At 43.8% G+C, this 13532-nt stretch overlaps 1 protein-coding gene across 1 annotated transcript; it reads right to left on the bottom strand.

Moving 5' to 3' along the window:
- LOC8072180 (BTB/POZ and MATH domain-containing protein 2) lies at positions 2627 to 9083 on the bottom strand. Its single transcript, XM_021465021.1, has one exon. The coding sequence runs from the start codon at positions 5144 to 5146 to the stop codon at positions 4070 to 4072; it is 1077 nt and encodes a 358-aa protein (XP_021320696.1). The 5' UTR covers positions 5147 to 9083; the 3' UTR covers positions 2627 to 4069.

Below are 13532 nucleotides of genomic sequence, written 5' to 3'. Positions count from 1 at the left end.
TCCCTTTTGACAGGCATCACAGATGCTAGCTTTATTCGACTCTTGGATGAAAGGAAGCTTGTGGTGGTTGAGCACGCGCTAGACAATGGATGATGCAGGATGCCCTAACCGATGATGCCACAAGGACGCAGGAAGCTTGGTTACTCCAAGCACCTCTTTATTTGATCGCACGGGGTAAAGACCATCCTTACATGGTCCGGTGAAAAGTATTCTCTTCGTCTGCTGCTCCTTCACACAAAAGTGATTGGGGTAAAACTCAAAGAACACATTATTATCACGAGCTATACGGTTGACAGACAGAAGATCTTTGTGTGCAGATGGAACATGAAGAATGTTTCTAAGATGCAGCTTACTAGTTGGGGAACGTAAAATGTCATGACCAATATTTTGAATCTTCATACCTGAGCCACTGGCCGTGTGAACTTGGTCACCGCCGTGGTATTTATCGCGAGTTGTGAGCTTCTCCAGCTCACTCGTGATATGATCGGTCGCACCGGTATCCATATACCAGTTGGTGTCGATGCCGTATGCCGAGGAAGTAGCCGTGGACGCCATCTTCTGCGGAGGCCCGGTGAAGTCACGATCAAATCGCTTGAAGCAGCGATAGGCCGGGTGGCCTTCCTTCCCGCACACTTGGCAGATGACTCCTGGTTGGAAGGTACTCCGGCCGCCGCTGTTGCCAGCACCACGGCCAAAACCGCCGCGGGAATTGCGTCCACCTCCGTTCCTGCCTCCGCTGCCACGGCCGCCATGGCCGCCATTGCCACGATGAGGATGGCCACCGGTGCGATTTCCTTTGGTTGCCATGTTCACCAAGGACTGACTGCCCCCATTGCGCATGTCGAGGCGTTGTTCGTGACTGATTAGCTGCGTAAACAGTTCGCTAATGGAAATTGGTTCCACTCGAGCTGCAACAGCCGTCGCAACTGGATCATAATCTGGATCCAGTCCATTGAGGAGGTAAGAGATCATCTCCTCGTCTTCAAGTTTGTGCCCTGCCGCCGCCATCTCGTCTGCTAGGGCCTTGATCTTTGCGAAGTACTCGCTGACGGTGGAGGTGCCTTTGGTGGCATTGGCGAGCGCCATCCGGGTGGAGATCACCTTGACGTGGGACTGCGATGCAAACATCGCCTCAATGGCCGCCCATGCACCTTTGGCCGTGACTTCAGTGTTGACATGGCCAAGAATCTCTTTGGAGAGATTTGTGAGCACATAGCTCAGGACCATCTGGTCCTTGGCCACCCACGCGGCGTAGTCAGGGTTCGCCTTGGGTGGATCTGCTTCCTTCCCTGCCTCAACCGGCAGGTATTTCGCCGGCGGCTCAGCAGTGGTCTCCAACCAGTCGGCTAGTTGGGCACCTCTCAGCGCCGACAGCATTTGTGCCTTCCACGATTGATGGTTGGCACGATTCAGCTTCTCGGTCACCGGAGGAAGAAAGGCGGCGAGCGAGAGTGCAGCAGCAACTCCTAAGGAGGACGAAGCGGAAGCCATGGAAGCAATCCGTGTGGAAGAAGGCTCTGATACCATGTAAAATTAGGGTGAACGAGATGACCCTTTGGGGCTCTCGGTTGCATGTTAATATATGCAGAGAATAGCCCTCTGCGTGGCTTACAGCACAAGAAGATGAATTACAACAAACTCTCAAAGATCTCATCTAGATAACCACCTAGCTAGATACATGCGTCATATCTTCTAGTACAAGTAGCTAGTACAAGTAGTTACAAGTCATAATATCTCAACAACTAATTCTAATTCTAATAGAGGGAGCGGTACGGAGATCCAAGGAAACTGCGACGTAGACGGAGGGAAACGGAGGTCCGGTGCTTGCTTGCTTCTTCTGCTGGCTACGCTAAGGGGCCCGCGTACGGCATCCTTGCCATTGCACGTGCGGTGCGCGTGATAGGAAGGGAGCGGCTTGTCCGTGCTCGTGACGTGCACGTGAGACGGAGAGGGCTGGGCGGCTGCCCCTGCTTGCGCGCTGGGCCTGGGAGGGAGGGGAGGAAGGAGCAGTGGAGCGCTCAGGCCCAGCAACGATGATGCCAACAAATGAAAACGTGAGGAGGTGTACGTGGGCCCAAGGCACAGGAGCATGGTGTAAACTGCTGCTGCACAAGATGATTAGGTTCATGACGAAAAAGATCTACCTCCAAGCACAACAAAGAACCAAACACTCATGCAGGCTTTAACTAAACATGGTGCACAAATTATTTATAAATTCAGTTTGAAGAAGATGGGGGAGTTTGCAACGGGAGAGAAACAAAAGACTATCTAACATTCATGGAAAATGACAACAGGAATGATACAAATGTATTTATGTTTTATTCTCTCTATAAAATATGAAATTTTAAATCTATAATTTTTGTTATGATAACTATATGACATCTATAATATAAGTTAATATTAGCAATGATATCACAACTTTCTTAAAAATAGTCTCTTTATCTTAAATTATAAGTCATTCCAAGAATCATGAAGAGTTAAAGTATCTTAATTTTGACCAAAATTATAGAGAATTTTAATTTTTTTTTTGACATCAAATAGGTATATTTATACCTGAGCATTTTGCGTTAAAAAAATAAATAAAATATGAACAGAAAAAAAGAGACGGCCTAGAGATAAAAAAAAAGAATAGAACTAGATATAGTAGTCCGGGACAAATAGATGAAAAAATAGAGAAAAAGGTAAACCAAGAAAATAGAAAATTTATATCATTTTCTATTTGGATTACTTAAAGATTGGAGTAATCTATTTATATTAGGATTAGGACTCCTCCTAGCTATCAAGGTTACCTTATATAGGACCTATATAAAACTGGAATCGAACTCCATATCATGCCAGTCAAAGAGCTTTATATATAAGTTTTTTTTGAGGGAACTGAGTTATATATAAGTCCGGATAGAAGAAATTCTGCATTTGTCCGGTAGTTAGAGAAAGACGGACTAAAAAAATGGATGGATCAAAAAATAGGCTGAAATTTTGTCATTTTATTAATAGGTATGGATTATTATTATTATTTTGAAAACATTTTATTTGAAAATGCCTTTTGTCATGTAGGTGATCAATCTTCATGACCACCAGTTCGTTGTAAATAGTTTTGAAGTTTGGATTTTGAATTTGGCGGAAGGAAAATATTTGACTAAGTTTCACCTCACATTTTACATGCAACACACAATCAAACAAAAAAAATTAAAAAGTTGGAATTTTTCTGTTATACAAATTTGCGAACGTTACATGAATCTAATAACCGTTAATACAACCATCAAATTCTCAAACTCCCCTTAATTTACTTTTATTGTTGTAGTTTTTGATCTACCAATTCCTCAAACTTTGTTTCAGTAGTTCAATCAAAAGCCTGTCTAATATGATTCAAAATCAATAATTGAATTGAAGAAAGTTTTATTCTTCGATGCATGCATCTGAAGCATACTACCCTCCAAGAGTTACACAAAAGATATAAATGTACTTCTATTGTCATATGCGTTAAGTATCAAGGAAGCACAATAAATACTCTGCTACTGTCAAAGATATTCTAGTTTATGATGCTTTATTCTCTCATCAATTTGTTTTATAGAGATGGTTGAGGTCATCATAATAAATATTCCACACAGAACTTATCATAAAGGATATGACAAAGCTAAACGTGTGCCTGAAACATCAAGCTTGCAGACAAGTGCAAACAGAAAGGGAAAAAACCATCAACTTTTGCAAAGCTATGCACAGTTCAGACATCCAGTTCTATCCATCATCAACACATAAAAGCAGGCATTTTTGTTTTAAATTCTAAGACCATACTCATTAATAGTAGCTAACCTGAGAGGATATAACAAAGCTTAAAAGCTATAAAGCTACTCATATGACAAAGGAGGTACTAATCTCCTTCTATTCAACTAAGAATGAGCTGCTTAAGCCTGTGATCAGCTCTGACCAATAGTAGTTAACCTGACTACCTGAGAGTATTATTCAACAAAACTAGCAAACTATTCATAATTTCATATAACTAAGGTGGTAGTAATCTCCAATTCTACATTCATCTGACAGTGAGTTTTGCTTAATAAATAAGCTAATCAGCTCATGTTTTACGAAGTTTACTTGCCTCCTCAAAATCAGTTACAATAGATGGGCAAGTTCGTTTCAGATCCTTGTAGCCTTGAGTTGCCGCCACGGCATCCGTTGCGCTTAAACAGCCAATAAACTCAACGCAGGCATCCCTAAGCAAGTCGCAATTATGTTGATCAGCTAGAGCCAACGTGGTTGGAACATCCTGCACAGTAAGATTCTTGCAGAGGATGCTTTGACACATGAGCTTTAGCCTCTCCATCGCGTACCGATCCGCCGCCACAAGCAAGTGGCGGATCATCTCAGCGTAATCATCCGACTGGAGATCATCCGACGGAGGCAAAGAATCCGTGTAGACGAAACGGAGAAGGGCTCTGAAAGCATCTGCCTGCACGTCTTCAATGACAATGGGAGCTGTTCCTGTTCCTGCCTCCCTGATGGGGCCATAGAGCTGTGCTCTGAAAACAGGCGACCGCGTGGCGAGCACGATCCTGTGCGCCGTGAATTCCTGCCCTCCAACGCTGAAGGTGACATCGGCCCCCTCCATTGTTTCCATCAGGTTGCCGAAATCCGCTGCGATGTCGGATGGCGGCACATGGATCCTCGGCAACGATTTGGTCTCAGATGACAGTGGTCCTTTGAAAACAGTGATGCTGAATTCGATTGTGAGGCAATCGTCCTGAAGGTAGCTGGATGTTTCAAACAGGTCATTCTTTATCTGACAGCAAGCAACCGTGGTGTCGCCATAGCCGGGGTGGAAAAAGCTGGGTGCAACCTTGTGCACCGACAAGGACGACCCACTGGCCAGATCGAGCAGGTTGAGGTCGAACGACGCCTGCACTTCCTTGGTCTGGGCATGGCTCTTGAGCAAGAGTACAGCGATGATACAGTCTGGGTGGGAGAACGCAGTTGCTGTGCTGCAGCTATCGAGAACCAACTTCACGAACCACTCGTGCCCGCCGACGGAGAACTTGTCGGAATTGATCACCTCCTTCATGCGCCTTAGTTGGCTGTACCCCAGGATGCGAACCACATGCGTGCCTTGCTCCGTCTGCGCCGCAATCGTCGACACCGTCCTCGAGGTCGGCATGTGGTGGTCAGGTTATCGCCGGCCGGCGGCGTGCCGGGGGATAGAAGCACTATGGACTCTGGAAGTCTGGAGCGGAGGGGGAGAAAACCGACGAGGCAGTTAAAGAAACGTTCGTTTAAACATCGGATGCTGTAGGGGAGCTAGAGGGGACGGAACCTTAGATATTCTGATGGACTGCGGCGCGGGTGGCCGGAGACTATGGTGCCGCGACGGCGACGGCGACGGCTTTGAAGACGAAAGGTAACGGCGACTCGGCGAGAAAGGGGTCTTTTCTTCTTGTCCGTGACTCGGCCCCTGTTGGACTTAGGATTTGCCAATTCCTTTTTATACACTTAGTATTATCATTATATACACCTTTTATTTATCTTGTTTTTAATTTCCTTTCCTTTCTCCGAGTTCGATTGGGATGTGGCCGCTTGCTTTGCCCCGCGTCCGATCAGTTTGTCAAAATATGTTTTTTTTTTCCATTTGTACGTATCTCTACACCTAAAACATACCGACGATCGATCATCGACAGCACACCACCGCCGGCCTCTGCTCCATCCACCCAAAGTACGATCCAACCAAGAACTAAAACAAAGCGGTGATCGATCCCTCCAAGAAACCAAGAACTTTCTTGCATGAGAGCACACTGGAAGGCGGTGGAGGCATTCCCACCCATCGAGCGATAGGGGTCGGCCAACCCGCCCCCCTCTAATGACTGGTGGGTCCCTCTCTGGTGTGGGGCCTCTTGCCATCATCTTGAGTGGGTATGTGTTGGTTTTGCTATGGTACACCCATTACCTCATAGGAGGTAAGAATTCAGTTAAATCATAGCCCTTGATTTTTAAAGCCAAAATATTTTATAAGTAACTAAAATGTCTAAAAAGTAAAAATCAAGGCAACAATTAAAGAAACAAATCCTTCCAAGAAGTCGCATAGAATTAAGAATGGAATGTTATGCATGCATGCATGCATTTATCACTTCGATTAAGCACATGTTATTTGTTTTCTATGTGTTATGTGTGGAAGGAAGCGCTCCTTATTATAAAAAAGGATAATCATGGATATTTTGTATTAAACTAATATATGTATAGTAGATTCATAAATCGTGCTAATTTTTTGTTTAGATCTAAAAATATTTTGCAAAATTCACTGAATTTTTTATAGAAATTCGTAAAATTCAGTAATTTTAGTGGTTGCCGAATATTTCTAAAACCAAAATTGAAACCCTGATTTTTTAGCAAGTGACTTACACGCACGAAGGTGTGTGAAAAAAATGTAACAAAAAAGGCTAAAACACACCTTATTACTTTATTACCATGTCATGTCACGTCACAAAAATAGTAATAATTATGTCCATCATGTTGATTACAATTTACATCGTCCATGATCTAACGCAATATGTAAACTAGATCTAATTGAAGATATTTTACCTATTTGCTAATATATATATTTCTTCCTTCTATTACCTCCTAGGAGGTAATATTTGATGAAAGTCCTCTAGATCGACGACTCATAGTTATTTGGGTGTACCACAGCAAAGCTCATGTTCTCCTTGGCACGTCGATTTCTTAAGTTGTAGGCTCTTCAATCCGTGTGAGTTGATCTTTAGCAATTGAGAAGAAATACAACTTTAATTTGATGCAAGGGGTGAGTATTGCTTGAATTATGCTTCTTGGCTCATGGAAGGATTGAAGAGGGTAGTGGGACCCACTAGGGTGGTGGGTGATCCCCTAGTGTGGGCTCATTTGGCTCAATTTCTAGCTTTGGCTTATGTCTTGCAAAAAATACTCCATATACATGTGGAACTTGTTATTGAATAAATTATATTCATGATATGCTTATCTTCCTTTTATTCTGAGGTTGTTGATGGCATTTAGAGTATGTGAAATTGTGACATTTTCATAGTCGCCACCATGTAACTTATTAACATGTTCCATAAACAATTATGCTACTTGGAGGGTAGAATAGGGGGTGTTTGAGCCTAGTGAAATGAGTGTACTTAGGAAACTTGTCTACTACCACAAGTATGTAATTGGAGGGGGAAGTGGGAAACCTTCTATAAAATCTATGGTGACAACTTTCTAGGCTTGATCTAGCAATGGGAGTGGTTGAAGGAGCCCTCAATATGGAAGGCATTTAGACTTGGCATGTTGGCATGTGACACAGGCAGTGACAAGCTCTTTGATAGAAGTCTTCATGTGAGCTTAGTAAAACAACTTCTTGATGCGGTGAGAAGTACCTAGAAAACCAAAGTGACCACCATTAGAGCTGGCGTGAAACTAAGTAGTCACTTTGGTTTGAAGTGGATCTGAATGGCCTAGCCAGATAGCATGCTTGTATTTGATGATACCTTGGACTAATGTAAAATGGCCATGAGGACCATGTAGAGCTAAGGGAGACAGAAGATCTTGAGCAAGAGGACTTTGAGCACAACTATGTTGGAGAGTCTGCAAACCATGGAGGTTGTGCATGTGAGATAGCAGAAAGTGTGGAAGTGTTATGAACAACTCTTGACAGAGCATCAGCGGCCTTATTGGTGACACACTATTGGCATGACCTACTAATTTTGAATGTAGTGGTGAACAATATGTACCTTGTGCTGACAAAGAACAGTTGACAATCTCATGAGTATAGAGTAACTGAGCACCACCAACAACCGTAACGACCATTGATTGTTTTATAGGAGTGCAAGGTTTGAACATAGAGGTCATGTGCTCACTAATAAAGTTGTGATAATTACCTTAATCCGCTAACTAAAATCATAAACTAATGGTATCCTATGAAGGCATGTGGGGTCTTTGCAACATTAGTGCCCTTGACTCCATTTTCCGAGATGGCCAAAAGTTTATCATTAGAGTCATACTATGATTATTGAGGAGGAATTTGGGAACACACAGGTTCAACTACCAATTTCCACACCTCTTCCACCATATTTAAAGGAACATAGGCATGACATTTGTGTTGGGGTCCCCATTTACCTCCACATTTGAAACATAAACCCTTGGCTTTGCAATATGGCATTATAATTGCCACCTTGTCTTCAGACTTTCTATGAACATCGTCAGAGCAAGCACCTTCAAAGAACTTTGGATCAATAGGCTTAGGAAGTTGTCCCAAAGCCAATCTAGGAGGCTTGGTGTAAGTGCATTAAGCCACTTAATGTGTTTTGGATGATTGAATGACAACCATGATTAAAGGAACTAATGATCTTGCTAAGTGTGAAACAGGGAAAAGCTACCTCATAGGTATTTGATCCAAGTTTACAAAAGCCAAAATTATGTATTGTTGTATGAAGCAATCTAGTTCAAGCACAAAACAACAATGCAAATGGAATCATTGAAAGAGACTTATTTATTGTGAAGATATCTATCACTCATATGAAAGCAATAATGAAAAGTATAAAATTGTTTGGATGATTCAAAGCAACATATGACTTGAAGACTTGAGATGGTGAAGATAGCAAGGAAAGGCTTCGAGGTACTAAGCAAGGGTGAAGGGCAAGCGACGGCTTGACGACCGAAAAACCTAGCTCGGGTGAAGAAGGAATTACTTGCATTTAGTTGAGGTACTAATCAAGCTCTAAGGGTCATGTTGATGTGGAGGATCAAATCTACTATTGAAGTAGTTAATGAAAATGACTTGGTACATTTGGAGTCAAATCTATCTATTGAATGGAACCAAGTCATGTGCTCAAGATGGCTATGCTCAAGATTAAAAACAAGTTTGACATGATGACATCCTCAGCTTATCAAGAATTGAAAGAAAGGCTTTGGTTTGATGGAAGCTTATCAAGTGGTTTAAATTTGATTTATCTTTTGATCTTGAGTTGATAGGAAAGCCGTACTATTAAGAGGGATGCATCATGATCATGGATTAATACTCTCTAGCGCTCAAGTCAACCCATGTGAGGTCTTAGAGAAACTAACCTGAGAGCTGAACTCAATGTGCACAGGTTGTGCATACCGGACGTGTCCGGTATGATACCAGACGCGTCCGGTATGGGTACTGTTGCACATTCTGACTTTTTGAGTTGTGTTGACCTAGGAGCTGTTCTGGTGCGTGTCAGCACTTCCGGCGCACGTCAGCAGTGCTGACTTGTCGGAAGTTCCGACGTACGTCGGGAGTTCCGACGTAGGCTTCACCGTGGTAGGGAGTAGCAAGCTAACAGGGGTAAGTTTGTTGGCCTCGATCATATCGGACGTGTCCGGTATGATACCGGACGCGTCCAGTATGGCCAACGGCTAGTTTTCAAAACTGTCTTTATATACCCCTCAGCCCTCCTCTTTCGGGGCTGCTGATTCTACCGGTTTTGTGACACATTGCTGAGCTTTGCTAACTCTCTCCAACCCTCTCTTTGTGAGTGTTTGATCTAGATTGACAAATCCATCTTGTGGGTTGAAAGATTTTCGGTTTTGAGAGCAAGCCACCACTTGAGCACTTGAGCATATTGTCTATTTCGTGATTTGCATTTGTTACTCTTGGACTCTTCGTTCCTAGACGGTTAGGCATCGCCGGAGAGCACCCAAGTGTTTGTGGTTGCCTCAGATTGTTTGTGCAGGTCGGATTTCGCCTCCGCAAGGGAAGAAATCATCTAGTGGAAGGAGGAGTTGGAGTTGGAAGAGACTCCGGCTAGAGTTACCTTCGCGGTATTCTCTAGGGAGGACCTTTGAGCTAGAGTGACCTTAGTGGTATCCTCTAGGTCATCGAGTGCCTTACCCGTAGCCCCCTCAACGGAGATTAGGTCTCTACGGAGACCGAACCTCGGTAAAACAAATTTTGTGTCTCCCTTCGCATTACATTTGAAATTTGTGTCTTATCCGTTGTGTGAGCTTCTCTGCAGGGTTCTAGTATCATACATACTGTGATTGAGACTCTTGCAGGGAGAGGAATAAGTTTCACAGCACAAGGATTGAATATCCTCTGCTCGTGAATTCCGAACGCGTCCGAGTTCAAGCCGGACGTGTCCGAGTTGGACAGCACAACACTTCTTATATAAATTGTATTATCTGTATTGGATACCTTTTTGCAGGGTATTGTATATCTATACTTCTTCATATAAGCTGTGTGTAGGTTTAGGAGAAGCTGGAGAACAGAAACAGCTAGGTGCTGTGTGCTCGTGTATCTCGGACGTGTCCGAGTTGATATCGGACGCATCCGGTATTTGCGAGTTGTCAAGAATATTTCTTTATGCGATCTAATCTCTGTGATGCAGGTGTTAGACTTATTTAATATTGTTTACAACTGTTTCTCTGATTATCTTTGTGTGGAGTTTTTCATTTGCGTGGAAAACTCTAGTTCTAATCGTTTCCGCATTTTAAGTTGTAAATTTTCAGAAACGCCTATTCACCCCCCCCTCTCGGCGCATCCTTGGTCCTTTCAATTGGTATCAAAGCAAGGTCTCACGATCGAGCTTCACCGCTTGTGAGAAAAGGATGTCGATGCCTAATGACATGGATCCCATACTTCTCCAAAATGATGGTTCAAACTTTCTATCTTGGTCAATTCATGTACTCAATACTTTTCGGACTATCAGTCCACTTGTAGAGTAGATTGTGGATGCAAGTATATCTCATTCCATAGTTGCTTGGTTTAGCTATAAGAATATTCCAAAAGAGGAAGAGATACATGTGCAACTCAATGCTCTAGCTACTAATTTCATTTTGAGTACATTAAGTGTAGAGGTTCAGGATGAAGCAATTTACAATGGACAAACTCTTCCATCAAGTGCTCATGTCATTTGGGTCAAATTATTTATATGGGAAACCCAATGACAACGAGTGCTATGTGTGGAAAACAAAGGATAATATGTCCACCATACTTCACTGCAATGAAGAAAGATCCAGCAACCTCAAGAGTGCAGAGCCAAAGCTGATCAAGGCAGATGCTGCTGTGCTGGCAATGCAGCGCATACCGGACGTGTTCGACATGATACCGGACGTGTCCGGTATGGCTGTGGCAGCAGGACAACAAGCAGATCAATGCAGCAACAATGCACCTCAGTGGAGACCAAGTGATGAGTAAACAATAGAATCCCATGACTCTCATCACTTGTGTCTCATGGCCAAGAAGAGCAAGAAGAAGAAGAAGAAAGAAACCAAGCAAAAGAAGGCTCAAGAGGATGATCAAAGAGAAAGTGAAAATGAAGATAGTCACATGCTTGATCATCTTAGCAGCAAGGACAAGCTCATGTTCATGAAACTGATAAATGAGGAACAAGATCAAAAATTTCATGATCAAGACAAGTCCCTCATATCCAAGCTTGAAGAGCTAAAGGAAATGAATGAGAGGTATGAAAAATTGTCAATTGAGCATGATTTTGTGTTGATGCAAAACTGATCTGCAAACACAAAGGGCTAATACCCGATTCAAACGTTAAGGCGTGCCAGCCGATTTGACCTTGCTATCGGCAAAGGTGATAACTCGAATACTTTAGTCCTGACACCAGCGATGCGCCCGGATGTCACGGCTAAGAGGTACTCACGCGGAACTCGAGAACACGCCGAGCTTAAGTCGACGAATTCCTAAGAACTCGTAATAAAAGGAAAAAAAGTATGACGAAGTCGTCGAAAGTAGATGCTGGAATATGAGTAAAAACGTGTGTTTGATTGATTTCTTGATTCTTTGATTACAAGGTCCTAGGGTTTATATTTATACCCTGCTCAAAGAGCTACGACCAGACACGATTAGAATTCGAATTCCAAATTACACGGAATCCGTATACAAAAGGATGCAAATAACTAAGGAAATAATAAAACTATCCTTCGTGACAAACCGAAACTCCTCCACATGACAACTGGCAGCTTCCGGACTCCTCCTTCGCGTCATCGGCAATCCCCTTGCCATAGTCATCGGCAGACCTTTTTATCCAGTCATCGGCACCATATTACTGCCTGTGGACTTAGTCACATTCAACCTCTCCCTCATCGGCAACCATCCTCATCAGCAACCCGCATCGTACTGCCACCCTATCCTGCCATCCTGGACACGTGCCCAAAAATGGTGTCAACACATGCCCCCCAGTTTCGGAGTATAAAACTATTAATGCTCCGAAATTCTCTGCAGTAATGATGCCTTCTCCGCAATTAATGCTCCTAATCTGGTAACCGACAACCTCAATCTGGACAACTCTGATCCTAATCCTCCGCAGATTCCTCGAAATCCCCAACTTCCTAAACGGGCATCTTTCTTGGTCGTACATCGGCAACAATACCGTTACAAAGACCTGCCGATGCTCTGACCAGGATATTCGCAAAAACGGTTACCTCCCCTCTATCCGCCCATCGGCAAGATGACCGTTATAGAATATCGCCGATGGACCGACCAGGAGATCTCGCACAGTAAAATATCTTTAGATAATGACCGCTTCCTGTCAAATCACCTGCACAATCCCTGGATTACCGTGCGAACAGTTACCATATCCACCTGAGTACCCTCGGGCTTCTCGGATGCGGCAAAGAAATAAGTCGGATTTGCCCTTGCCCATCTTGTCCTATAAATAGTTCCTTCTTGGGTACTCCTCCCCCATTACACCATTCTACTATCCAACTTTGCTTTTCCAGCGGCGGCGCCATTTACAACCCTCAAGATCTCCGACAAGCACTCCTCTTCATCAACTCCGGTGCCCTCCAACGTCCTCCTCACGACAAGATGGCCATTGGCTTCGTCGTCCCTGAGGTCAGACTTCCATCTCATCTCCTGTACTTTTTCTCGCATTCCTGTTCATCTGCGATTCATCCTACTGAATATCTTCCTTTTCCTTTTTCTTTGTATTTTTATTCCCCAAAACACTAGGAATTGTCCAACAAGATTGTCATCCCTACCGATCAACCACACCTTCAGTGCCTCGGCCCTCTAGGGAATCCAGATCCAACCGACCTTATCAATGCAGAAACCAACAGGATCCCCTTTAGAGCCGAAAACTTTTCTTTAGATCTGTGGAAAGACACCTTTCGCTCTTGGCCCAGCCCTACTGTAGGGTGGAAAGATTGGTTCTTGAGGGTCAGCAATTCTTATGAAGTCCAGTGGGGTGAGAGGAAGCTAGCTCAATGCATTAGGCTATCCATTGCCGATATGCACAGGAACGAGTCGCTGCTGATAGCTGCATCCTACTTTTGGTCAGACACTCTCAATGCTTTTGTTTTTGGCCACGGCCCTGCTTCTCCTACCCTTGCCGATGTAGCCATGCTCACTGGGCTAGATATATCTTCTGCCGATAGCACCCATTTTTTTGATACTGCCCCCAGTGCCAAAGTGGAGACTCGCGCTATCGGCGGTTGGTCAGGGTACATCCAGAAGTACCGCGGGAGAGGGCCTGTCACCATAAAGGAGCAAACCACCTTTCTGAACATGTGGCTGGACAAGTTTGTATTCTGTGGTCGATCGGCAGGACCAACTTCCGTCT

This window comes from Sorghum bicolor, chromosome 7, assembly GCF_000003195.3.
Source record: "Sorghum bicolor cultivar BTx623 chromosome 7, Sorghum_bicolor_NCBIv3, whole genome shotgun sequence".
Taxonomy (NCBI): domain Eukaryota; kingdom Viridiplantae; phylum Streptophyta; class Magnoliopsida; order Poales; family Poaceae; genus Sorghum; species Sorghum bicolor.
This window is presented reverse-complemented; position numbering and strand designations above follow the sequence as displayed.

Coding starts and splice junctions, on each gene's coding strand:
- LOC8072180 (XM_021465021.1), bottom strand. CDS start 5,146: ATGCCGACCTCGAGGACGGTGTCGACGATTGCGGCGCAGACGGAGCAA.